The sequence below is a fragment of the Chaetodon auriga genome, chromosome 2 (genome assembly GCF_051107435.1).
Source record: "Chaetodon auriga isolate fChaAug3 chromosome 2, fChaAug3.hap1, whole genome shotgun sequence".
Taxonomy (NCBI): domain Eukaryota; kingdom Metazoa; phylum Chordata; class Actinopteri; order Chaetodontiformes; family Chaetodontidae; genus Chaetodon; species Chaetodon auriga.
This window is the reverse complement of record NC_135075.1, coordinates 13,214,281-13,241,780: the sequence shown is the minus strand read 5'-3', so window position 1 is coordinate 13,241,780 and position 27,500 is coordinate 13,214,281. Positions and strand designations below refer to the sequence as shown.

General features: G+C 46.0%; 1 protein-coding gene across 5 annotated transcripts in view; it reads left to right on the top strand.

Annotated features, from left to right (window-relative positions):
* foxp4 (forkhead box P4) overlaps positions 1-27,500 on the top strand; it is an 89,263-nt gene that overhangs the window by 48,758 nt on the left and 13,005 nt on the right. Inside the window, exons 3-10 of one of the 5 annotated variants that reach the window (XM_076755377.1) lie at positions 1,400-1,489; positions 11,792-11,914; positions 15,126-15,245; positions 19,188-19,326; positions 22,013-22,214; positions 22,711-22,809; positions 24,210-24,308; positions 27,343-27,430. In XM_076755377.1, the coding sequence (XP_076611492.1) occupies positions 1,400-1,489; positions 11,792-11,914; positions 15,126-15,245; positions 19,188-19,326; positions 22,013-22,214; positions 22,711-22,809; positions 24,210-24,308; positions 27,343-27,430 (960 nt within the window). The remainder of the gene's footprint in view (positions 1-1,399; positions 1,490-11,791; positions 11,915-15,125; positions 15,246-19,187; positions 19,327-22,012; positions 22,215-22,710; positions 22,810-24,209; positions 24,309-27,342; positions 27,431-27,500) is intronic. The other 4 variants (XM_076755400.1, XM_076755393.1, XM_076755385.1 and 1 more) reach the window with 4 other exon arrangements.

Below are 27,500 nucleotides of genomic sequence, written 5' to 3'. Positions count from 1 at the left end.
TCGAACAGATTTCTGGTGCTGCGTGGTGGTTGAGTAAGAGCTTCCATGGTAGAGAACATCCCTCATTCTGGCCGTTAATTTGCGGTGTCCACACACACACACACACACACACACACACACACACACACACACACACACACACACACACACACACACACACACACACACAGACTTTCATAAATCAATATTTACTAAGGAACCTTTCCCCTTTGAGTCAGAGGAAGCAAATGTGCATCCTGCTGTCTCCCCTCTCTAGCCCTCTGTCATGAGGTTGTGTGTGTGTGTGTGTGTGTGTGTGTGTGTGTGTGTGACTCTGCGCTTACAGTAAGTGTGAGGCGGCTCTTGTGTTTTGAGATGGGTGTTTTCTTGTTTTGTTTTAGGGGCAGTTCAGACATTCCAACAAAAATGCCCGTTCCTCAGGAACTGATTTGTCTTGGTGATAAAGAGCTCGAGTCTTTAACACCACAGCAAGCAAAGAAAGGCAGACGTTTGTATTGATTTTAATATAATTAAGGGTTTTTAATATAATTAAGGGTGAGGGGGAGATAGGAGGAGAGGCAGTGGGAGAGATGGCTGAGGTCGCGGCATCGGAAGGATGAATCAGCAACACTCGAGGGCAGAGTGAAGGAGTGGAGACAGAGCAAGAGCGCGGTGGTGTCACTGGTCTGAATGGACAGCACTGGAGGGCAGAAAGGGGAGAAATGGGAAGAGGAGGAGGAATGAAGAGGTGGGTGGCGGTTAGTCACAGCGCTGCAGGGCACATCAGGGCAAACGGTCCCTTACATCACTCTGACACACACAAACACAAGTGCAACTGACACACATGAAGATATGCTGACACACTTCTGCCTCAGAGGATGTGGAAAACCCACTTTGCACCATCCTCGGGAAAGAGAGGGGGAGTAAGAGGAGGAGGATAGGGGTGTGGAAGAGAAAGGGAAACAGAGGGAGGGAGGGTAGAGAAACACAGAATGGAAAGAGGAGACGGTCAGAGTTTGGAGTCGAAGGAGGTTTTGAATGAGTTGGAATGAATTCAGTCACGTAGAGACACACACGAACGCAGATATACATACTCGAGCATGCTGTATGTGTGCCAGGTGGACGTCTCAGGTTGAGGAAATCAGACCTGACAGCTTGGCACGGAGAGAAGGAACAGCGAGTGGCCAGTATGAGAGCGTTTTTGTGCTTTTCTTTTATCGAAATTGAAAAAAGTTTGTTTGGGGGTGTGTTGTTTGAAACTGAACTTACACACATGCATTTGTTTTATTTTGAAGTCAGCTGTAACTTTGAAAGGTGCATGACTTTTATGAGTGTGTTGTTGTTTAATAATCACAAATATCTGACTGGAAGGCCGAGTATATATGATGAACATCTGATCATCCCTATTTTTCCCTCGTAGGCGCTCCAGGCAGCCAGACAGTTCCTCCTCCAGCAGGCCTCTGGACTCAACTCCCCTGGCAGCAACGAGGTCAAACAGAGCCCTGTGCAGGTCAGAGCACATGCACACACACGCATACACACACATGCACGCACACACACACAACCCAAGTGTTGCTTTGTCAAAATCTGTATAATATTAAGCCCCTGGCTGCTGCAGCTTCGCCTTCACCAACCTGCCACGTCAACTACACACTGTGATATAGGCGCATACTTTTCTCTCTCTCTTTCTCTCTCTCACTGTCTCTCGCCCTCTTTCTGTGAGTGCATGTGTGTGTGATTGTTAGTGTATGTGTGTGTGTGTGAATGAGGTCTTTGTAGTGATTGGGGTAGCGAGCTGTTTTCAGACTTGAATTCCACAGTAAGCAGAGAGCGGGGTTAGCTGGAGTGCAGGATCCCCACTGAAAGACACTTGAGGAGGACACACACACACACACACACACACACACACACACACACTCACACACACAGATGGCACACACACACACACAATTACTATCAGTGTATGTTGATAAATATCACACATGACATTACTTCTGGCACTTCTTTACAATTATGTGCAGAATACATGCAGGAGTGTGATTTGTAGCTATGTCTCATATCAGTAAGTGGGGCCATGGGTCTACTAGAGCAGCAGTCAGGCTGCTGCGCTGCTCTTCTCATTAACATGCCACATGAAAAACAGACAGCTGGGCCATCACAGTATAGGAAATGACGAAAGACTTGGAAGAGAGAGGCTGATGTGAGTCAGAAGCAAGGACAGACTTCATTTGCAGTGTCCAGTGTCAGTAAGGTGCTTGTGGAAGATTTAAAGTTGATAATACTGTGCAGGCCATCTAGATAAAAGGGAATTATTAGTATCTTCTTGTTTATTCATAGACATTGAACAATATTTTCACGAAAATGATGCATGAAGTTGGGTCTACACCTCTTTGGTGCAAAGAAACTGCCTTTTTTTATTTCCAGTGGCAGCAACAAGGGTTTGTTTGGCATAAAAGAAGAGCAAAGTGTGTAGTTTGAACAGCAGTGGCCTCCATGAGAGAGCAGAGGAAGAAAACAAATTCACACAGAACTCAAACGTCATCAACAGAAAGACCAAAGAAAAAGATTTTGCAGTGTCGGCCACACAGTTTAATTGCCAAGTGACCTCTGGGAAGTGCAAAAAATGCCACAGAATTAATGCCTTATTACCAGAAGATGTCAAAAATGAAATAAAATTTAAAAAAGGGGGATCTTGCGGATTACGCTTTAATCAAAACCTGATTGGAATCAGTATCACTTTATTTACTTTGGATAGGAACTGGCAGTTGGAGAAATTACATGGTGGCTTTTAAGAGATGGGAGAAAAAAGTAAATACTCTTTTATATCATATCTGCATTGGGGAAATATTCTAAAGATTGAAATTGCATTTATAATGTAAATCAACACAAAGTGGTGCACGTGTGAATTGATATTCATACGTGTGTTGCAGCTGTTCAGCCTGACTCTGACCTACAGTGTGTCTCTGGCTTGTCCTCCTATACACATGGTTTGAATCCACATTGGCAGTGCAGTGTGCGTCTTCAAACCCTCTTTCCGACCTGAGTCAAACACAAATCGGACGCTGCTCTGCTTTGACGTGTCGTTCATGCGATGAGGATAGAATTCAATGTTACTGATGTTTAAGCATTTTTTCTCATCTCAACTTAAGAGATAGCAGGTGGGGAAGTAAGAGAACGCGAGCATGCAGAGGGAAGTGAAACTGAAAGTTAGTGTGTGATGTAAATCTGTTGTTTTGCAGCGAGGTGTTAGAACTCCAGTCGAGTCTTTGTGAGAGATTAACCTGCGACAGCATTTCACACGGACGGAGTCAAACGCGGGTGAACACACGTTCATTTGACCTGCCTCGTACGCCCATCTCTCATCTGAAAGGAGTATTACCTTTCCCTGGCTTCCCTTGCTCTCTGCCTTGAGCACACACACACACACACACCACTCTCCCCCTCTGGTACTCTCTCTATCTCTCTCTTGTTTGTCTTGTTTGTTGGTGCCTGGCCTGGCTAGCCTCTCTGTACTCTCCAGGGCATCCACGCTACATCTCTGTTGTCTGAGCTGTCAGCTCACATGGCCCCACACACACACACACACACACACACTTGGATTTACATTTGTATGTGTGTTTGTACTTGGATCCTGGCAGTCAGAAACACAGGCGCAAACATAGCACAAAGTGTTGTTTGTGTACCTGTCTGTAGCAGCAGCAGCAGCACTGAAGTTGTTTACTAGACCTCACAACAAACCTGACTGCTAAAGTGGCGTGTAGAAAACTCTTAATTACAGTCATTTCTAGCTTTATGATCATTTTTAATTCGCTGCAACTGCACTCAGCTGCTGTAATTGAAGCAATCATCCGTCGGCCGCAGTGAGGGTGAGTGAGCGATGGAGTGAGCGAAGCCAGACATTTAATCTGGTCATTTCAAAAGGTGGCAGTAAGCAACTGTACAGTGACACAGTGGCTCACATCAGGCACAAAATGGCCGTCCTCAGGTTGGTTCCTGCTGGGCTGCTCTCACACATGCAAATGAGCCTCAGCCAATAATGAGATCTTTAGGAGCTCGATAATTAGATTTTTCCCTTCTCTCTGAGGGAGAAAGACAGAGGCAGACAGGGAGAGCTATAAGACTTCTATTCGTGTCTTGACTTCTCTGGAGAAACCTTGGTCTGTACTGACAAGCCCCCCCCCTCCCCGCCATGCACCCCCAACCCCCCTCCCTTCCCCATCATATTTCTCTTCTTTTCTTTATTTATAATAGAGGGGAGGATCTGAGCTGAAAGCAAAAGAAACTCAGAGATTATATCTGCTTTTTGATTGGTTGTTCAGAGATGGTCTCTGTGTTTGGCTGGCTGTGTGAGATGGTATCAATCCACTGTGTGTGTGTGTGTGTGTGTGTGTGTGTGTGTGTGTGTGTGTGTGTGTGTGTGTGCGTGTGTGTCACTGTCAAGTGTCACATTCAGGAGAAACTCGACAATAGCTCAAGTCTCCAGACAGGCAATTGCAGGAAAAATTGATTGTGTGCAAAAAAAAATTGCAGCTACAGTTGGTGAAAAGCGCAATAATCAGAATTGTGTGAGAGATTATTTAGGAGTTTGATGATTCAAGACCAAAGGGGCGTTTTAATTTGACGTTAGAAACAGATTTTGCACAGATTGAAATAACGTTGGGAGATAATGATAACACTTACAATGACAGGCTGGAAACTGGAGAGTATTGCCATTTTGAATGAATATGTAACATAAGTTGTTTTGCTTGTGGTCTTGTCGATCTGTCACTCTGCAGTATCTGTCTAATACATGAGCTAGATTTTTAATTTTGTTTACTCAAGACATGGAGCAGCAACTTCTGCTAATGTGCCCTTAAGCAAGGCGTGCATAAATCCGTGGCTGAACCAAGGAGCCTGCACCTGTAGGCTCCTTGGCCTACAGGTGCGAGTTAGTTGTGGGCAGCATGGAAAAGGAGCACAAGAGGCTCAGTCAGTCTTTCCTGAATAAGTCTAACTGAAAAAGGCCATTGCTTCCATGTGAGAGATTACACTTGAAAGATGTCCTTACCCTCTGTAGTATTTGGATAATTTCACACTTGGTGTGTGTGTTTGTAGTAGGTATTGGACATAATTGGCCACAGTTACCTTAATTGGTTGTGGCACGCGTGCGACTGAGCGAATTGGTGGGCACACAGTTGGCAGACGGAGTGGCAATTGGCGGATTACCCAGCATGATACGTAGCATGCCTCCATGACCTGCCACACATTCTTTACAAGGGACACACTTGGCACGCATTCATACGCTGGGTGGGCACAAGCAGACACATATACACCCACTTGGCAGACACACGCCTGGCACACTTAACACACTGCCACTTGGCATGCACACATACAGATTAATGCACGTGCTTGGCTGTGGCCCATACGTATGTAATTGAATAGCGCGGTGTCCTGTTTTCATGTATTATTGAGGAGCTCGTTTAATTAGGAAAAAAATGAAAAGACTCATTAGAGATATGTTAATTAGCTTGGCTCTCTGCTCTCTGGAGAGGGCTGGCACCGGCACACTGGGATGGAGGAAGAGAGGGAGCCACGCAGGAAAGACGAGAGGAAGAGACTGAGTCATGTCAGTCTTAAAACAGAGATTTTCTTTCAATGAAAATACTTTGAATCAATAGTGCAGCCATAATTTGCCAGTTTTCTATGTGTGGCTGAATTGTTTTCTGACCTTCCCCAGCTGCCTTATTTGAACCACTACAGATTTGTGGAAAAACTACTGAACATAAGGATTCTGAAGCAGGGTTCAAAGTCTTTTAACTAATCAACAAAAGTATGTGGAAAGATGAGTGTTTAGCCCCCCAGAGTCTGCGGTACTGAAGCGGTTCCTTCTCTCGTTCTCTTTTATTTCCTTTCAAAGTGTTTTTCCCAAAGCACTCCTTTTGTCCACTCAATGAAAGTGCTTAGTTGGCAGTTTCTCTTATTTGATGTGGAGGGAATTGGGGCCGTGTGTGCACGCATGTGTGTGTAGGTTGGTGTGTGTGTGTGTGTGTGTGTGTGTGTGTGTGTGTGTGTGTGTGTGTCTGTGTGTGTGTGTTGGGGGGGTAGTACAGGGTCCTGACAGTTTGTGAAGGGTGTATGGGAGGAGGCTGAGCAGCCAGTGGAATGGGTTTGGCTCTGGGCAGAGGGGTGGACAGACAGAGGGGAAGGATGGAGAGGAGAGGTTTGGGTCTGGCCACTGAAGTGTGAAACTCTTATTTTGTGATTTGAAACATGAGTGAAATCAGTAATGAAATATGGTCGATAACGGCCTCTCACACTTCCCAATGAAACGCCCCGAGTGTGTGTGTGTCTGCGTGTGTGTTTCTGGAAATGTGTTGTCATTTTTATTCTGAAGCACTGGGGCGTTAGATGGAGGGAGGGGGTGGACGAGGGGAGGAGAAGGGAGGGTGGGGACGGGGGAGGAGAAGAGGAGGATTTTCCACTTGAACTTACTGGTCTTTCACTGTCCTCTCTGAAGTTTTTTTCTGGTTTTCATTTGTCAGACCCCTGTCAGGGAGAGCGCACTGTTATGTGTGTCCACATGCAAAGTGTATGTGTGTGAACACGTGTGCCTGCGTGAGCATAGAACAAGCCCCAGCTCAGCGATGGGCCAGTTTGAGATCCCAAGTGTGTTCCTCTGCAGGTTCGCGTCCCTCCGCTGTCCTCACACCTCTGTCGTTTCATCCATCCTTACATGCGTGCATCCACACAACCAGTCGTCCATCCTCAGCCCCTTTGTACTCGCCTTATCTCCAGTTCAGTTTGTTCTGAGAAATCTGCCAATCTGGCTTTCACAAAAATACCTGTAGGCAGGTAGTAATAGAAAGAAACATACACACAAAGATTCAATAAAGCTCAGACCTTCTTTGGCACACTGAGATTTTTTTTGGCTCCAGTGCACACGCATATATTGTTCGTAGACTCAGACAGAAACATTACTCAGCAAAAAGTTTGAGGCAGTAAGATGCCTGTATCATTCCCAACCCACCTGGCTTCGCTCATCAGTTCCCCCAGAGTAATGTGGCCCCTGGCCCTGCTGCAGATTAGCTGGAGGTGGGGTACTCACCACACACAATGGGGCCCTTTTACTTCCAGTGGAGGCCTGGCCCTGAGCTCCAAACAACGCTCTCAGCACAGTAGGCGCTCCTTCTATCTCTGTTTTTCACTCAAACACTTTTCTCCTTCACTCCTGTGCTTTTCTCTGTCCAGCCTCTTTTTCTCTCCTGCCATCCATCATGATGGCAAGATGAGCACAGACACGCTGTTTACCTGGAGGGACTGAAAGAGGGAAGGAGCGATAGTGATGATAGCTGGTGAATAAACAAAAACAAAAAGAAGAGGGAGTGTTCACCGTGAGCCATTAAAGCACACACAAGCAGCAACTGCTGGCAGCTCCTGTGCATTGGCAGGAGTGGCCGTGTGCCTGAAGAAGCAGAGATTTCTCCTTTTTTTTTAACCACTGCTGCTAATTTGTCACACTTTTGCCACTGGTCCAATCAGAAGAGGAGAAGCTTGTGAGCAATGATAGCCAAGAAGGATTTAAATCTTTCTAAAAAAGGGTGCCAGAAACTTTCTGGCAATATATCATGGAGTGAAGCTTAAGAGGAAGAGGCCAGTTTTTATGTGCAGTTATGTCTTGTGTGTGTGTGTGTGTGTGTGTGTGTGTGTGTGTGTGTGTGTGTGTGTGTGTGTGTGTGTGTGTGTGTGTGTGTGGACCAGAGGAGAGACAGAAAGGCAGGCGTCCCTTCCAGGGTGAGGTGGTAATGCTCAGTGACAAGGATAAACAGCGCTGGGGTTTGCTCCTACCAGGAGACGGGGGATGAGGAGGAGGGAGGGGAGGAGGTCTGTGTCAGCCCCTCTCTCTTCCTCCTGCTTTCTCCTCTGTCATTTTTTCAATTATCCCTCTCTCCTGCGTGTCCCCATAGACCCAGAGGCAGGGCCCGCATCATTTAGACTGAGAGCCTGTTTAGATTCTGATTATAGCCTCCTTTCTTCTCGCCACTGCTTTCACACACACACACACACACACACACACACACACACACACACACATACACACAGCTAGACACAACGTACCGGCCGCTCACTTTTGAGCCAGCATGAGGTGAATGACTGCAGCAGTAAATGTATCTGCTCGAGAAGCTCATGGGAGTGTTGTGGAAACTGTCAACTGACTTTTTTTTCAAAAGGGACAGAAGTGGACAAAACATCATTGAGATCATCTTTGTTTTTTTTTTTTTAAATGGGATAATTTGGTGTGCACAGGCATATATTAAGTGATGGTTAAGGCTGCTTTGTTTCTGGGTGCATTTTTGTAGTCAGGGACCTCAATTAGAAGGAAGGTGAAGGTGTGAAATCCAAAGTTCACGCCTAAATTAGAGAAGATGCAGTCATTTAAGCAGCCTGTCTCTGTACAAACACAGAGGCACAGAGCTGCTATAGCCCCCCCCCCCCCCCCCCCCCCGCTGCATGCTGGTTTAATATCAGATAGCTCTCCTTCCGCCCTTCCTGAGGACTCATCTGAAATGGAAAGTGGGGCTTTCCTCCTCGTTAGAATGAAAAGTCATCAAGGGAGGAGAGGAGAGAGGGATGGAGCCTCATTGAAATGCAAGTTACATCCCCCTTCTTTCTCTCTCTCTGCTCCTCTGGGACTCCATGCCTTTCTCCTGCTTCTCCTTCCCATCTTTAGGGCGCTCCCTCACTCCCTCTCTTCCTTTGTTAATCAGTTAAACTCCCTCTTCAAACAACCCCTCTAATTACTCCTCCGCTCTCTGTAAACGACAAGGCTGTCTCTCGCTTCTCCTCTCCTCCCCTCCCTCACGCCAGCTCGCTCTCCCCAAGACAGGGGTTGACCTCTGTCAGCCGCCGACCCCTCAGCAGTGCGTATGCGTCTGCTTGTGTGTGCACGTGTGACTGAATTTAGCATTTTAATGGCGGGACTGACATCTTTAAATTCTTACTATTATTAGTGGTTCAACTTTCACATCTCTCAAACTGTAGGAGGCTGTGCGATTGTTCACCCGTATTTGTGTGCGTCTTCACTGTCACACTGCCTCAAGCTCTCGGCCACATTTCTCCTCTCTCTCTGTTTTCCAACCGTTATTTCTTTCCTTCCTTCGCTCCTTGTTTCCATTCTTCCACTGTGTGGATGGTATCCTTCCTTCTCCTCTCTCTCTGCTCACCCCTCCACTCACCCCCCCCCCCACCCCCCCACCCCCCCCAGCTTCACCTCTCTCCCACTAATCTACCACGCATCTCTCTCTTTTAAATTAACATGCAACACGAAAAAATGGGATGACAGCGGAAAAAAAATTAAATACATTTAATAAATGGCTGACTTCAAATCGCCCGGCTTTTCAGACTCTCCCTATTCACAGTCCAATGAAAGGGGAGAAATCATTCACCGGGAGAGACAAAGCCGAATGAAAATATAATTCCGCATTGTGAGGCGCTTTTGTCCTGGCCCGTCAAATCGCTAATGGCGAGGCTTTTGTTTTGTGGCGGCGCTCTCAGGCTGGCGGTGTCGTATGGCGGTGGCAATGCATGCCCCATAATCACCACGCTTTGTGATATTAGATTATAGGGGCAATTAATGGCGTCAAACCTTAACTACTCAGCATTCAGCCTGCCACACACACATTCATCCTTAATAACATGCATACATGCACGTTTACACACATCCACCCACACACACACACACACACACACACACACACACACACACATATACAGTATAGTATCAGCACACATGGACGCGCATTTGGTTCTGGCGTCAGAGCATCAGCCAACACACCGAAAGGTGCTATAACTCCAGTAATTATTACGCCTGTGACTTGAAAATGTCAATGGCGGTGTGTATAAAATAGAATGTATGAGTTGTCAGGGAGGAAGAATGGGATGCACAAGAGCAATTAATTACAGCTTTTCATTTGGCAGCTTAGACTGACAAGGCCCGGCGGCGGGGGCAAGCTGGCATGACGCCAAGCGGCACCCATCACCACCCCCACCTTGCTCGCTGCACCCCACCACCCCATCCCCTCTGCCTGTTCCTTTACCAACTGCCACAACACCACCCTTCCCCTGCCTCACCCCACTCTGACTTTGTCTTTTCTTCTTCCTCTTCTTCTTCTTCCTCTTCTTTTACTTTTACTTCTTATTCTTCTTCTTCTTCCTCCTCCTCCTCCTCCTCCTCCTCCCCCTCCTTCTTCTTCTTCTTCTTCTTCTTCTTCTTCTCCTTCTTCTTCTTCTCCTTCTCCTCCTTCTTCTTCTTCTCCTTCTCCTCCTCCTCCTCCCTCTTCTTCCTCTTCTTTTTCTTCTCCTTCTCCTCCTCCTCCTCAACACAAGCACACAGAGATAAAAACAGACTGTGATGGATGGAGGGAGGGAGGGAGGCTGGAGGGGGAGACAGGGGCCAGGTGGAGAAAGAGGGTGTTAGTATTTATGACCAATCTTGTTTACAAAGTCAAATCAGCTCTTTACAGATTTAATTTAGCAGTGACAGCTCGTCCCCTTGCTCTCTACCACACAATTCACTCTCACATCACCCTCCCTACCTGCCATCCCCTCAGGTGGTGAGTAGATAGACTGCTCTGATGAGAGCTCCGCACACACCGGCACTTATGCGTGCCCACACACACAAGCCCACACACAGATGCACACATACACACAGTTTGACCATGGGAGAGATTGATATTTCAACATGGAGTGAATATAGATAAATGGCCAATTTCAGAGGTGATAACTCACCCTTGTATTTCTCTGTAAAACAGCCATCACTTCTTAACAGACAGGATTATTTGTACTGAGAAGGCAGTAAACGCAGTTTATTGATGTGCAGGCAGTGACAGAAGGGAGAGGGGTCGGTCTCCAACTCCATCTCTCCCCGAAATATCTCTCAGCGTCTCAACTGCTCTGCTTCTTTATCCCTCTCGTTTTTTCAAACCTTAATTCAGTTAATAAATACAAAAGCACTTCGTCAGCAGGATTATTTGTGTGGTTTTCCACATATTCTGCATTTGTGTGTCTCGGTTTCTGATCTGCGTGGTTAGTTTGTCTCCAGTTTTGGGTTGTTTGTAGTCCGATTAGCATCTCTGTCCATCTCTGTGTACAGTGCATGTGCATTAAGAGTGCTGCACAACATCACTCCATTCTCTCTCTCTCTCTCTCTCTCTCTCTCTCTCTCTCTCTCTCTCTCTCTCTCTCTCTCTCTCTCTGCCTGCCTGCAGCTCTATCTGATGAGATAGACATCTCATCAGATAGCCACTCTGTTGTTCCTTTCTTCTTAGCCAGGCTTGACTGTGTGGAAAGAGAATCGGAGGCAGTCCTAATCATGTGTTTATGGAAGCAGATAAGATTTTATATCTTAAAGGGAGATTGCATATCTGTCCTTTCATCTGCCTGTTGTCACAGAAATTGCGTTTTTTTTTTTTTTAAACAATGACTGCCTTGTGTGGAAAAGTGTCAACAATATGTGTGCGCCGTGGTGCGTCTGTCTATTTATCTTCGTCTGATGTTGCCAGCTTTTCATAGCAGTGACTGACAACAGAGAATAAGAGACAGCACACGTCTCTAACTTTACCTGTCCATACCAGCATACTGTACAGCCTCAATTCAGATTGTTTGTTTTGAGCTGAGCGTTCAGTTTGCAGGCACAGTCATGCTCAGCGAGCTGGCTGGGCCTTTTCACACAAAGCTTAACCCATTGATTGAGCTGTCCTACTTTTGCAAGCCAGTATTTAAGTGTGAATTATCAGACGTGTGTTTGTATGTGTGTGTGTCCTTGTGCTGTCTTTAGGTGCCTGTGTCCATGGCTATGATGAGCCCACAGATGATCACTCCTCAACAGATGCAACAGATCCTGTCTCCCCCTCAGCTCCAGGCCCTGCTGCAGCAACAGCAGGCTCTAATGCTACAGCAGGTAAAACACACACACACACACACACACACACACACACACACACTGATTGGACCCAGTCCCAGGCCGGCATGTTTGGATGTGTCTGTTTTAGTAGGCGCTGACACACACTGGGCGTGATTGTATCTTATTCACTGCTCGGAGATCTTTGAAGATAAACTCATCCACATATCCACTTATACACACATTGTCATTTCAAGTACCACCTCTTTAGCATTGTTGCTAGGAGAATGTGCATGCTCCTGCCTGCATGCACACACGTGCACATACACTGACACACACACACACACACACACACACACACACACTTGTAGGCTTTTTAGCATCAGCCAGTGAATCATGGTGATTCAGGAGTGTGTGTTGATGCCCGGCAGGTGAAAGAGGGGTTGCCATGTCAACACAAACAAAAAAACAGTCTTCATCTGCCACAGATCTGTCAAATACTTGAACATGCTAACCTGTGACCTCCTACCTACACACACGAAACACACAGGCAATCTCGTAAAGGCTGTGAAGAGGATTATTAACAGAGTGGAGATACAGCAGAGTAATTGCGGCATAGGGGATGTCGACAAAACACATACATACATACACAGGCAGGCAAGGCCAGAGCAGACCGTAGATTTAATAAGGAGCTGTAGCTTTAGGCGAGTATAAATTGCAGTGGGAAGATCTGACAACATGTATCATAATGGAAATGTGAAATGTGCTGGCTTTCTGGAAGCAGACGTGCAGACGGTTAAGAACCTCTTCACCAGCTCTTTTTTTCTCTAACGAGGAAAAAGAAGAGGGGGGGTTTGATCATGCACACTCACTCACTCATGCACTCATTCACTCACTCACACACACACACACACACACACACACACACACACACACACACACACACACACATACATTATACTTCCACTATTAAAACCACTGAGTTTAACATTGCTCTCCCACTTAATTAACCACAGTATGGACTTGCTCTTAATGTATATCTGCAAATCAGGCACTTTTACACACACACACACGCAGAACAATCAACCAACATATCACTCACTGAAGCATTAAATTTCATATCCCCATGGCAATACAGCATTGTGTAAGGGTGTGTAAGTAAGGTTTATGGCTCACTGCTGCAGCAGTTGTGTGTTTGCACAGGCACTCGTTTGTGGATTTGCATGTGTGTGTGTATGTGTGCTTTAACCTTTAAGTTTGCTCTAACCTTTACTTATGCTACAGCTGCGCTGTCTTTCTTTCTTGGTGCATTCACTAAAGTCAAGGTCATGGTAATAGGCTGGAGAGGTGAGTGCCTCACTTACACATACTCTTAATGCACAGAGCCACTGAATCAAATCATTAAAAAGACCTTAATTATCACTTAATTATTCCCGCAACTCACCACTCTCCAGCCTAGTGTGTGTGTGTGTGTGTGCGTGCGTGCCTGCCTGCCTGCCTGTGTGTGTGTGCTTGCATATGCATTTGTCTGTGTGATGAGGAGGTGATCAGGGCTAGTGACGCGGAAAAGAGAGATTAACTCCGCCTAAGGAGCGATAAAAGAGAGGAAAGACAGATGGAAAAGAAAAGAAAGAGCAGCAACAAGGAATGAGTCCTGCATTTAAAATAAATTGAGGACAAGATGGAATGTCATATTACAAAAGAACAGTAAATTATGCAAAATTTAAGTAATGGCTGGAGCAAGATTGAAACTGGAAATGGAAAACAGCTTTAAGCAAAAAGAGCCGGACCATTACATTACGCAGGGCGTGTGGTGAAGAGGCAGTGGTGTGTAGTCTGCTCGCTGCAGGGTCAGACGGATGAGAGACCGAAACAACTGCTGCGTTGTGAAGTCATTCTCTGCTGAAAAGCTTCTTTGAACATTTGACGCACCATGAAACAAAGACAAACTGCAGACGGACACATGTACAAGCTGTTCTCAAGAGGATAACCCCCCCCACACACACACACACACGCACAGACACACACAAGCACACACTGTGGTCAGTGTGAATTTTCCTGTCCGCCTTGCTCTCCTCTCAGCAAGATTATAATCTTAATGGAGCTTCCTGAGTAAATTAGTGATTAGTAACTCAAACAAACAGACGAGCCATGGCAGACTGAGCGTGTGCACGTGTGTGTGTGTGTGTGTGTGTGTGTGTGTGTGTGTGTGCGAGCGAGCGAGTCATGACTTAATGTGTGTGTTTCCATAAATTAGACTGCAATGCTAAATCCGGTAGTCTAAAATTATTGCATTTAGCATTGCAGTCCAGTTCATTCCAGATGATATCTGCATAATTACAGCAGAAAAGAAAATGCGAGTGAACTTGAAGAACACGAAAGAGTGCAGACAAATTCTGTCACTTTCCTCGAAGTCTGTGAGGCCGTTATGGCGATGGGTGGACAACCTATAAATAACCATCCATCTTATCTGCACACAGTATAGAAACAGCCTTTTTAAGAATTACTGGTTCCAAACACACACACACACACACACACACACACACACACACACACACAGTCCCAGCAGGTGTTTTATGACAGCAGTACAGTAAATACAGTAAGAGCTGGCTTAAAGTATTTCACAGAGGAATATCTCCATGTGCATTTCTTCCCTGTAGGCTTAGAATGGTCCTGTTCAGTCTTGCAGACTGTGTGTGCGTGTGTGTGCACATGTGTGCCTGTGTGTGTGTGTGTGTGTGTAAAGAGCATGTGCATAGATTTTTTCCCCCTTATTTTTCAGACATGTCAGCTTCTCCTTCACAATGGCGCACATGTGTGCAGGTGTATTTCTGCCTGACTACATTGTGCCACAGTCACATCCTTCTGTGCAGTGCTTGAACTCAGTGTGAATAATCCAAGCAGGTTCGGTGTTATACAGTAGCTTTGACTGACACAATCACTTGACACACCATAATAGCTCCATAATATTCTTCAGCAGTCTTTCTCAGGTCTGTGTTCGCTTGTTGTGTGTGGTTTGTCAATAAACCACACACCGCCACAACAATAAACTGCGGCCTTCACTGACAGCGGAGGAATAGAAAGCGGCTGCATTCCTTAAGACTCCCATTCAAGTTATGGTGTCAGACTATGGCGGGGCGTTTCACTGTTGGAAGACTGTGGTATTGTTGAGGTTGATACAAAGTGTGTTGTGACTCACTCGCCTCATATTTCTTCCTCCCTCTCCCCCTCCTCCTCATCCCCTCAACTCTCTTTCTGCGCCTGTCTCTAGTTACAGGAGTACTACAAGAAGCAGCAGGAGCAGTTGCATCTCCAGCTTCTGACTCAGCAGCAGCAGCAGCAGCAGCAACAGCAGCAGCAGCAGCAGGCTGGGAAGCAAGCGGCAAAAGAGGTGAACTTCACCAAGTACACACTCACTCGGCTCAAGTACACTCGGAGGTACACAAGTACCCTTAAATGCAGTAAAAGCGGTTGACATGGGAGCCAGCAGAAGGAAAAAATCGTGCTGAGGATCTAATGTATAGGATGTGTGATACATATGTTGCCGCTCGTCCTCCTTTTTCCTCTAGTTTATTGTTGTGTGTACGAACTCGTCCCAAAACAAGGATTAGTGAATATGGATTTTCATTTTTTTTCCACCAGCGTGCCATGTCGAGGCAGCAAAGGCGTGCTGTGCTAAGCCATACGCTCCCCTGCCAAAGTATTCATTTGCATGCCTTCAGCTCTAAGCCGGAGGTGAAATCTCTCTGTAGGAGGGGTCTGCCACTCTTTTAATTGTCAATTAACCCCGCCAGCACAAGGAGCCTCCCTTGCTCTCGCTTTCTCTCCCGCACACACACAAATATGCATGAACACGCACACTGTACCAGGTTTAACCACAGCTGTGGTACACTAGGATAACAGAGGATCAACTAGGATCACATCGTGGCACAACAAAGAGGATCTCAATCGATCAGACAAGATTACTGTCATAACCTGTGTGTACGAGAGGGTGTGTGTGTGTCTGTGTGTGTGTATGCCTGTTGGTGCATGTGGGTGCTGCATGCGTATGATAGAGACATTTTTGCTACATGAATGCTCATTCACCAAAATTACCGAACACACAGAGGACCAAGCAGGAGACAGAAAAGGGAAAAGGGCCTCATGAGACTTTTCTGATAAACGCATGAGAAGACACATCCTAGATTTCTCCCCTTCTTCCTCCTCCTCCTCTCCCTCGTCCCCCTCTCCCAGTGGGCAGACCCCTCCCCTCTGCCCAAACTCCTCGCCGACAGCGGTCAGCCAACTCGACCGTGACCAAAGCAAACCAGTTGTGGTTGACTCGCATGTTGAGAGGGTGTCTGAATCGCTTTCCCTTTCTCCCTTCTCTCTGCTGCTGTCCCAGTTTTCAGGTTTGTTGTCCTGTAACAACTAGACAAGTGCAAACACTGGTCACACAGCTACACATACATGCAGAGAGGGAGAGGCTTGATGTGTGATGGTTCACTGCACAAACACATACACTTGGGGGAATATGCCTTCCTACAGAGCTGCATATACAGTAGCTGATATGACTAAGGCCATTTCCAGCAGTCAGTGTTTTTACAGTTGCTGCGAGCCATCAGTCAACACCAAAAACACCTTTTTAGTTGAGTCTAATATCTGGTCCTGTCAGACATTGAGGCAGGGGGTGTGTTTCATTTATGTAAGCCTGGCACTGTTTGTAAGCCTGTCCGACAAGCTAAGATAACCAGCAATCAGCTGGTGTGGGAGAGGATTTTAACCATTTTTAGATTCTAGCCGGCCTTGAAAACACCCAGAAAACAACAGAACAGGAAGAGACAGAGGAGACAGTGGAGGAAGGAGGGAGAATAAAACAGTCCGTGCTCGAGTGGCTGTGACTTTTTGCCCTTCTCCCTCTTTTCTGCAATTCCTCCTCACTTTCTCGTCTGCGTGGAAGCGATGCATTGAAAGAAAGAGTATGTATGTGTATGTCGAGTCAGGGTTTGTGTGTGTCGCCGGTACATTTGGGACTGGTCAGGAGTCAGCTTAATGAAGTGACTCTGACCATCATAAGAGATGTGTGCATCTGCCAGTGTCCATCTACAGTGTGTGTGTGTGTGTGAGTGCGCGCGCGCGCGCGCACATGTGTGTGTGCGTGTCTGCTCCTAGTGTCCCTCTACGTGTGTGTGTGTGTGTGTGTGTGTGTGTGTCTGTGTGTGTGTGTGTGTCTGTGTGACTGGCAGGCTCAGACAGTGTGTGATGTGCTCATAAATCACATTGACAGCCTGTTACTGCGCTAGCTTTGGCCACTCAGCCACAGCTAATGTAAACAGAACACAGACACACACACACACACACACACACACACACACACACACACACACACACACACACATTGTTTTAAAGAACCGTAGCCATATCTCAGGAGGCAATGAGAGGCTGGGGGGGGGTGAAAGAAATATAATAGATGGACAAGTAGAAAAGGAGGGGCAGGAGAAAGAGAGACAAACAGGAAACTGTTCACTCTGATCATGATAAAACATGTATTGCATCAAATGAGAATTGGGCAATTCACTTCACAAGAACTGAACTATGTAAACACGACAGATTTTGCCCATGACAAAGCCAAAAAGATGAATGTTTCAACACAGTAACAGACACAGTCTTAACCAACAAACTAGATTGTAAGCAAAGTGCAGGAGGAGCCTGATGGTGGGAGCAGTATGCAGGATTAGACAGCATCAGGTCCGCTTCATGGACTGTAGTTGTGGTTTATTGGCTGCTAGATAGTTTGACCTGCGACTGCTGTATCCTGCTCGAACTACCAGGAAGCTCTATTGACATGTGTTTGCAGTGACCAAAGGTGTCGATCCAAAGTCTGGCCACCCCGAGCAACGATTTCTGTGTGGTCGTTGAATTATCACCACTTTTTGTCTATTGTAGATTTATTCCTCATTCTTTAGAATCCTTATCTATTAACATTACCAAGTCCTGATCAGGGGCCTGTTTCACCAAATTTGCAACATGCAAACTGTAAATTGGAACATGATGTCATTTCCTTTCGTTACTTTTGGCACATTTCACTATTCAAAATGCACGCTGTAGTTGCGACACATGTATGTGAAACACTGTTTGCGAAACAGGCCCCAGATTTCCAGCAAATATTAATAGTACTCTCAGTTTCAGGCGTTTGAAACCAAATTCCATTGAACTGTTGCATGAAAAAAGGTGTTTTCCCCATTTTTTTTTTAACTTTCTCTGTTTTTTTTTAATGAAGAATAGGTTTTGTACTTACTCCTCTACGCCCCCTTGCACCTCCCAAACAGCCCCCTCCCACACACAAACACGCTGCCATCACACTTCTTCTCCCCAGGCACCAAGTCTGAAAGGAAGTGACCTTTCTGCCCTTCCTGTGAGATCCTCTCTGTTCAAAGAGTTCCAGGCTGCCACTCTCTCTCTCACACACACACATGCACATGGACACACAATGAGCAGTTCCTCAAGTTGTATTTATTTATTTTTCTTCTCCTCTAGTTATCTGTGAGAGATAAAGTCCATTTCTCTTGGGGGTTGGTCAGAGGGGACTTCAAACAGCGCAGCACAGGCCAGGTCTGCCCCAGACTGGGAGAGCAGGAAAGGGGACATTTATCACCGTAACACACACCAACATTATCGCCACGCGCCATGTAGTCTCTCCCACTCTCCCTTCAACCTCCCTCATTCCCTTCCCTCCTGCTCTTCATCCTTGGGGTCCTCACAGCTTGGCTTCGAGCTTTTCTTCCATTTAACATGTAGCTAATATTCTACTCTCGGGCCTCATAGTTCTCACTTGGTTTTTCAGCAGCAGACAGATGACCTTTATATCATCTTTTTTTACTTTTTCATAAGATGTTTAACTCACTTTTTACTTGAATTTGTTGAGACTGAATGATGCAGTGAGGCCAACTGAAATCATAAAAGCAAAGCAGATAAAGAAGGCTTCTTCTTAGATGTTGAAGAAAATGAAAAAGAAAAAAAAACTATCAGGGCCAACTAACAAAGTTCACAACTACTATAGAAATATGTGACACTTTTGCAAAATTTGAGCCCTTTCAGAGTTTATGTTGGAGCAGATCAAAGTGGGTTTTTTTTACATGCAAGCTGATTTCTGCAGGCCTGTCCTGGGTCAGGGTTTGACGTGTTTTTGTGCCAGAATGAATGAAGAGTTTATTACCACAATTAACAAAATAAGATGAGTAAAAAAATAAACTTGTGAAGAATTGGATGTAGATAATGTGGAAGTTTTACTTAACTTTACCTCAACTTACCTAACTTTTTCGACCCCCTGTCTCTCTGTCCGTGTGGCCAACAGCAGTTAGGCAGTAAGCAGTTGGCCTTCCAGCAGCAGCTGATCCAGATGCAGCAGCTTCAGCAGCAGCACATCCTCAACCTACAGAGACAAGGCCTGGTCCCACTGCAGCCCACCGCCACCATGCAGTCTCTGCAGCAAGGTATGCGCATGCGCACACGCTGACATTCATATGCACAGCCCTAACTGTACAGACGCATCCTGACAAACATGCATGCACACATGGTCTAAACTGAGCACACACATGCAGGCCTGTGCCCAGTGCCGCATGTGAAGCCTGTTAAGTTAATCAGCCTATAAAAGATAAAAGGAAACCTGATTGGTGGGTTTGTGGAAGGTACTCATTTGGATAATAAGTAAAATATGCCACTAAACCCCCTGCTTGGAGGTGTGTGTGTGTGCTTGTGAGTGTGTGTATGCTTGTGTTCGTGTGTGTGTGTGCGCGCTTGAGAATAGCCAGACACAAGAGCATCATCGTTTTGCTATTGCTGTGCCCACTGGATTTTCTTTTTTTGTTCCGATATGTAACTTCTGCCACAGTCTCTTCATTTTGTCAGCACAGTTTTAGAACAATAAAAGCTGACTGTTGTGTGTTTGTCTTTGTCTACTTTTGCCAGTACACAGTAATGTCTAACACACGCATACACACTATCTCACACACAGAGAATGCTTTAGGGGCTCTTAAGTGGCCGTAACATTGCTAAAGCGCCGACTGAGTCGACCAAACAGGCCGGTTTCCTTCCCTCCGTCTGGCAGATCTCTCTCTTTCACATGCAGTCACACACACAAGCTCTCATACTCTCACTCTGTGATCTGAATCTGAAAAAAACAAAAATAAACTCAAATCAATTTCGTTTCCAAAAAGTGCACAGACACTGTAGAGTGATTTGGGCATGTGTGTTTATGTGTTAGGGGGCAGGGTGTGTGTGTGTGCATGTGTGTGTGTGTGTGCGTGGAATTAACAGTTTACAGAGAGTGAAAAAAAAACAACAAAAAACGAGTAGATGCAAATTGAATACAAAAGACAGAGGCTACAGTTTTGACTAGGAGAGTGTAATTTTTCAGACAGTTTCAAACATTTGGCTTTGGCATCTCCTTCTCTCTCTCTCTCTCTCTCTCTCTCTCTCTCTCTCTCTCTCTCTCTCTCTCTCTCTCTCTGTCTCTCTCCCTCCGTATCAGAGTGGAATTTCCCTGCAGTGTGAAAGAGCCGGTCCATTGTGACGGCTCAGCCAGGCGTGAGCCGGAGCATTCCTCTGGCCAGCCATGCCACACAAACACACAAACACACATGCATAAACACTCACACCTACACACACAACTGCACACCCTGTTGCCCCGCCTCAAAGGGCTGTTGTGTCCGGTGGGTAGTTGGTGGAGGGGTGGGTTGACATGAGGGGTCCTGCTATGGTATTTGTTTACCCCTCTTACTGCAGTAAGATGGAGGCAAAACAGAGAGAACAGAATGAATTTCTATAAGAATCCGCTTGTTTTTTCTAAGCACAGACCGACCGAGCGCTGAGAGAGCGTAAGGACTTTTTTCACTCGTACGAGAAAAAAAAAATCCACTAGATTTGACTTCCTTGTGTTAGGCAGCACCTTCTAAAGTAATGTCACATTTGTCTACAGGCATCAGTGTGAAATAATATGAGCCTAGCAGCCAGATGTGGCTGTGTACCTTTAACAGCAGGAGCGCTCAAATACTTCATGTCTGTTGCTGGAGGATGCTGTGAGAACACATTTTCACCTGAATGCTCGCAAAATCAGGATTTTTTTTCTTTACAAATACAGTGTGTCACGTAATAATAATAATGTTAATAAACTTACTTACACCAGAATCCCTTTTTTTCCTTTAAAGTTACATTTTTTTGTATTTTTAATTGAATGGATGTGGTGTGAGCTGGTCTGATTAGTCAAAAGAGGAAACAGTTTATGTAGACAATCTCTTAACAACTTTACACTTTCCCTTTCTGGGTGTGTCCAAAGATTGGTCGGGTTTCTTGGATAATACACACACACACACACACACACACACACACACACACACACACACACACACACACACACACACACACACAAATCCATGCTCACACCGCCTCATTCCTCCAGAGTGAGAACTTTTGTTTTGGCGGGACCGCAGAAGAATGCAGACAAAGCAGACATAATATTTGGATTGCTGCGAGGTCTGTGTATGTGTGTGTATGTGCACGTGTGTGTGTGTGTGTGTGTGTGTGTGTGTGTGTGGCTGCATGCGTGCGTGCGTGTGTGCGTGCGTGCTTACGCGCATGGTAAGATCCATTGGAGTGGGCTGTGGCATTTTAGGCGTCTCTCGCACTCTGAAATTGGAGCAGAAATAACAAAGCTGCGACTCAAAAGAACTCAAAGTGTGCACCCACCCTGTTCAGAGAAATAGTGGTACTGACAGGAGCAGTGGTGCTGGTGGACCAGAGCAATTGCCAAAAGAGATTAGGAAATAGTTGAACTATTGTAGATATCTGGAAAAATTGCAAAAACATGCCGAAGTTAACCTCCTGTCTGTTTTAGTTTGTCCTATTTTCCTCTCTGAACTGCTCCCAGAGGACTGTAATAGATGCATGTGTGTTTTATGTGCATAGTCAGTTGTGGCTCTCTGTGACATCAGTTTATTCACAGTGTCTCGGTGGGTGGGCAGTAGTGTAGATAATGTCTCATCTTACTTATTATTAACCACATTTCTTCCTAACTTTGTTTTAAGTCGCTTAACTTAAATATCCAATGATCACCTTCGCACCAAACATGTGAAATTGATCAAACGAGTCAGGTGCTAAGTTAAGTGCGTTCCTTCTCTGCAGCGATGTGTCCGTCAGACCTCCAACAGCTGTGGAAGGAGGTGTCGGGGGTGCCGAGCAGTGAGGAGGCCCTGAAACAGGCAGAGGGCCTGGACTTGAGCACCAACAGCTCCAATTCTACCTCAGCTTTTCCCAAAGCTGCCAGCGCTCACATCCCACTGCACAGCCTGGCCAACGGACAGAGCCACACCCCAAAGAGAGACAGGTACAGTGATGCACAGCATGCACATGGTGATGGTGTGTCTGTCCTCTGTGTGACCTGTAACCCCTCTAACTCACACACTCTTGTGATGTCATTTTTGGGCTTTTAACTTTTAGCTGTTCTTCCATTCCTACGCACATAAACACCTTTACAAAACATGCACATGCAGCATATCACACGTCACCAGGGTGTCAGCGTCTCTCTGCTCATTTGATAGGAGGTGTGTTGGGTTCAGTATGTTCTGCCAGTATGCTGTCAACCACATGCCAGTATAGTATAGAGGAGAGGAGAGGATGATGGAGGCAGGCCACCTGGTAGAAAATGGGAATTTGTTGGAGTCATCTATTTGTACATATAAATTCGCTTTAGAGATAAATTCCTCTTGACCGTGTTGACATATCAGAGATGCATTTTCTAGTAGTACTTGTCCTGCAGCATGTGAGGGCTGTGCTGCCCCATGGCTGTGTTGGCTGCTCATGGGCTTGTCTCCGTCTTTAAGAGCCAGACTGTTTGAGTGGATATCCTCCTTCACCAAGGCAGACAGCGGAGATGACCATGTCCCCCTTTACTCCAAAGGCAGCCAACCCCCCAGCAGCCAGTGAGTAGTGCACACACACACAAACATACTCACACATGAGTGGACGAGGCTGAGACAGAAGGACACGCTATTGGAGGGTGGTCTGCAGTTTCTTGTAGCACTCATTCACTGCTTGCTCCATAGGCATTGTTGACCTCTGACCTCCTTTTGGAGGGGGTCAGGGCAGGTGTACAAGTATCAACTAAAAGAGCTTCTGTTCGTTGATCATATATGTCACACACGGTCATACTCCAGCCACAGTGTGCTGCAGGGTTTGCTTTAGCAGGAGTACAAAGGGGGTAGCATTAGTGTGTTAGCCTGCTAAGCTAATGCATGGCTGATGTGGAGGAGAATGTGGTTGCCAGCAGTTTGTCATGTCTGCTGTCTGAGCTGCTTCTGAGTTGACTCAACCACAGCCAACACACACACACACACACACACACACACACACACACACACACACACGCACACACACATGCTCCAACCTCAGCCAGCACATATGATCAGGAAGAGGCGAAAAAGCGAAGGGAGAAGGAGAGAGACATGTTTCCATCTGCGAGACAAATGGTTTTTGTTAGACAACCTTCTGATGTTGATTTGGGAGAATCCCCATCCCAGTCCACACACATGCACGCACACACACGCACACACATACACACACACACAAATACACACATACACAGTCATGTAAATATATGTGGAGACAGCAGTCGCCGGCGAAGGTCCAGGTCTGAACCACATCTGCTACTGGACCTGCCACACACACACACACGTGCACACAGACACACACGCACGCACACACACACACACACATGGACACAGTTATTTTACCCTGGGTCCAAACCAAACCTGGCCCCGTCTTTCATCGCCGCACACACATACAACAAACACACAGGCTCATAAATATGCACAGATACACACACAAAAACACACACGTGCACAAACTCACCACAAAAGAACAACCAGCACATGACGGCAGCCGCCGCCAATCAGTCATGGCTGGTTGGTCCTGTGCCGACTCTGTGTCAACTCCTGAAACGTAAGAACACACACCAACACTAACACACACATGCATAGCACATACGCCAAGGACAGAAAGGCAGGTCATGGACTTAAAGAATTTGCCTCTGAGGTTGCTGGACCAGTTCCCTTATTTGCCTGGCTTCTGTAACTGACCCCACTCTGCTCTATCCTCCACTCTTTGCACTTGGCTTCGTGAACTGTACAAACTAATGACTGCTAACCAGACTCAGCTGGCTGTAGTGATGCTTCTGCTGCTACAGTTAGTTTTGCATGTGTGTAAGAGTGTGGCATATTAACGTTGTGCTTCTTATGCTGAGAAAGTAACTGATTTTATTTGCTGTTTATCTGTTTTACTGTCTCACTGTTGTCTCTCTTTTTGTGCGTGTCTCTCCCTGCAGTCATGAGGAGCATGCCGGCTCCCATCCTCTCTACGGCCATGGAGAGTGTAAGTGGCCTGGCTGTGAAGCACTGTGTGAGGACATGGGACAGTTCATCAAGTAAGTTAACAACCACCCAACATCTGACATATGAGACGTAGCTCGGGGTTACAGATGAAAATAATGTGTCACACAATGTAAAACAGACATTAGTGCAGGGATGAAAGTGATGTACTTTGACTTGAAGTATGAAAGCCCATGACAGCATGTACCTGCATACTGCATATTTAATACCGCAGCTTGGAAAAAGACAGCAGTGACAGAGGTTCTGTTTTGACCAGCGCTCCTTTTAAAATGTCAGTTTTCCATTTACACATCCTTTAAGAGCTCTTGAGTGTGTCTATAGTTACCATTCTCATAGACCTTTGCCCAAATTCTCTAAAGATCAGTGCCAGCAGCATTGTTTTCAATTTCAGGCGGTAATTTGCAAACCTCTGAAATTTGCATTCACACACTTCACTCTCACTGACCACCAACCGGGTTTAAGACCATATTAAAACTTACTTAAAAAGGCTCTGTCTCTGACTCAGATCAGCAGTGGGGACAAAAGAGGAAGCAGAGCAAAATGAAGCTCCAGCTTGTGTTAAATATGAGTTTCAGTCACGCACATCGCTGTCGTTTTTCACATCTCACTAATTCATCTGTTGCAATGTGTTACATCACATTCGCTCTGGGGCACACGCATGCATACGCCCAAATGCACAAACACACAGGTACGCACATACACTCCACATGTGAGCAAGTATTCTTTTTTCGAGGAATTCTTTGGGCTCCTGCTACAACAGTATCATCTTCCTTGCTATCATTCCACGCTCACATTTTATTGGCTGCATCTGTGTGCTTGTATCCATTCATTTGTTGCTTTAAAGTGGTCTAAAGATGTAAGTGGATTCATTTGTTTGGGCTTTTTTTTTTGTCTGCATATGTTTGTGTTTTGCATGCCTTTTCTCTGAAGGGTCAGACAGATTGTTTCTTTGCTTGGATAGAAAATGATTCTTAATCAGCTCATCCACATGCACAGCTTTTTCTTTCCGCACAAAGACATCAAACAATTTCTCATTCCAAGTCTGCATCCGTCACGTTATTTGCCAGTTTGGAGTCACTGGGGTATGCTGATGCAGTAGCTGGCCTTGACATTCTGCTACCTCCTCCTCTGTCACACACACACACACACACACACACACACACAGGACAGTGGACTTCCCTATGGCACTATGGCTGCTAATGAAGGCTTCACAAGCCTCTAATGAAGCCCTAAACAAACTCACACTCTCATTATCTATGTGGAACTCTTAGCTATTTGAACAACGGAGATATTAATAAGCCCGGGTGATGAAATACGTACCCGTACACACACATACACATAATCAGAGAAGTGTGCGTGGTGATTGTGATGGCATCGGACAGTCAGATCAAAGCGTGCAGGCAGGCTGGGAAAGTTTGGAGAGGAAAGCTGTTGTTTGGTGTCTCATTTCACGTAGCCCCAGGGCAGATGGAAGGAGAAAGAGAGCTAGAGTGAAAGAGTGTGTGTGTGTAAGAGAGAGAGACATGAAAAAAAAGAGAGGCAGTGACAGATAACGCCGTCAGTCCGACAGTGCGCTCCCTTCCAGCCAGCCTTAGTCATCGCCCCAGGAGGGAAAAGGGTAGAGCAGAAGAACAGAGGAGGGAGACACTCCACTATTTCAAGCCTTTCTTCTCTTCTCCTCTCTGTGCCCACCTCCCCTCCCTCCTCCAGTCCTCTGGTATAATACTCTGGCTGTGGTCGGTGGAGCTGGGTGTAATGTGGGTTAAAGCCTTGTCTGCCAGCACTCAGAGGAGTAAACAGAGCCTCATTGTCGGGACACATCGAAAAAAAAACCCTGCTACTGTTTATGGCCCGGCTATAGAGAGAAGGGAGGGTTTTGGGGGCAGATTTGGTTGGAATGAGTGTGAATCATAGGCATTTGGGGAGTTGCGGGGGAAGACGAGTGGGAAGGGGAGAGTGGACAGAAGTGCGAGTGAGGAAGAAGGAGAGAGAGCTTAACAGAGAGTGAAAGAGAGAGAGAGGGGTGAGATCATGTTTTTGTTATTATTATCGTGCACTTGTGTTGAGCCGTCTATCTGCCTGGATTAGCCATGCCATGACATCATTGTTTTTGTTTCATTTCTTCGCCTGATATTGCCTAACTTTCTGCCTTCTTAAAGACACACACACACACACACACACACACACACACACACACACACACACACACACATCTCCTATTGTAACATACATTTTCACAATAAACAAGTCAGGAAAGTGGCTTAATGAAGATTACTCATATTACAAGTTAACACCACAGGATAACACAAAACTCACTGTGATTTACTGGCACACACACTCACACTGTGACATGCTTGAGCACAGACACACAGACACACACACACACACACACACACACACACACACACACACACACACACACACACACACACACCGGGCAGGCAGCGGCAGCCTGTGAATAACCTTGGCGATGACAGAGCAGAGAGAAAGGGATGGAGGAAGGGAGACTAGGGAGGGGTGGGCTGGGAAAGATCAGAAGGTCCCGGGTCCTCCCACATCGGAGGAAACAAACAGCGCCACCATTCACACATGTACACACACACACACACACACACACACACGCACGCACATGCATGCACACACACACTCATGCACACCAGTGTTAATACACAGAGTTTAGCTAACAGAAAGTCTTTAGATAAGGTTTTGTGTGATAACACATGAGCTCATGTCCAGGTGGTTGTCTTGGACCATGGCTCACTGAGCACCAATGAAGTATACACACACAAAACACAGCTGCTGCGTCCTTCACTAGACAAAATAAACTTCCAAGATTGTGATTTATTTTCATAGTGCTGAAACAGCTCATAACTCAGTTTAAATAAAAGCCAAAGAGCTGAGTTTTCTTACTTCATCATTCGGGACGTCTGAATTGGTTTAACAATGTTTCTGTTGACTGATTGAATTGAGACTAGCAGCGTTTTGATCTTGATGCTTTTTATTAACTTATTTCCCCAAAAATGTGATTGAACACGGATCCTCTTGCATTTTCCCTCACCTCACCTCCAGGCACTTGAACAATGAGCACGCCCTAGATGACCGCAGCACTGCTCAGTGCCGAGTCCAGATGCAGGTGGTTCAGCAGCTGGAGATACAGGTGAGTCACATGTACGCACGCATACGCACACTTAATTTTCATCTGCTCACAAACAAAAGTCGTGAAGACT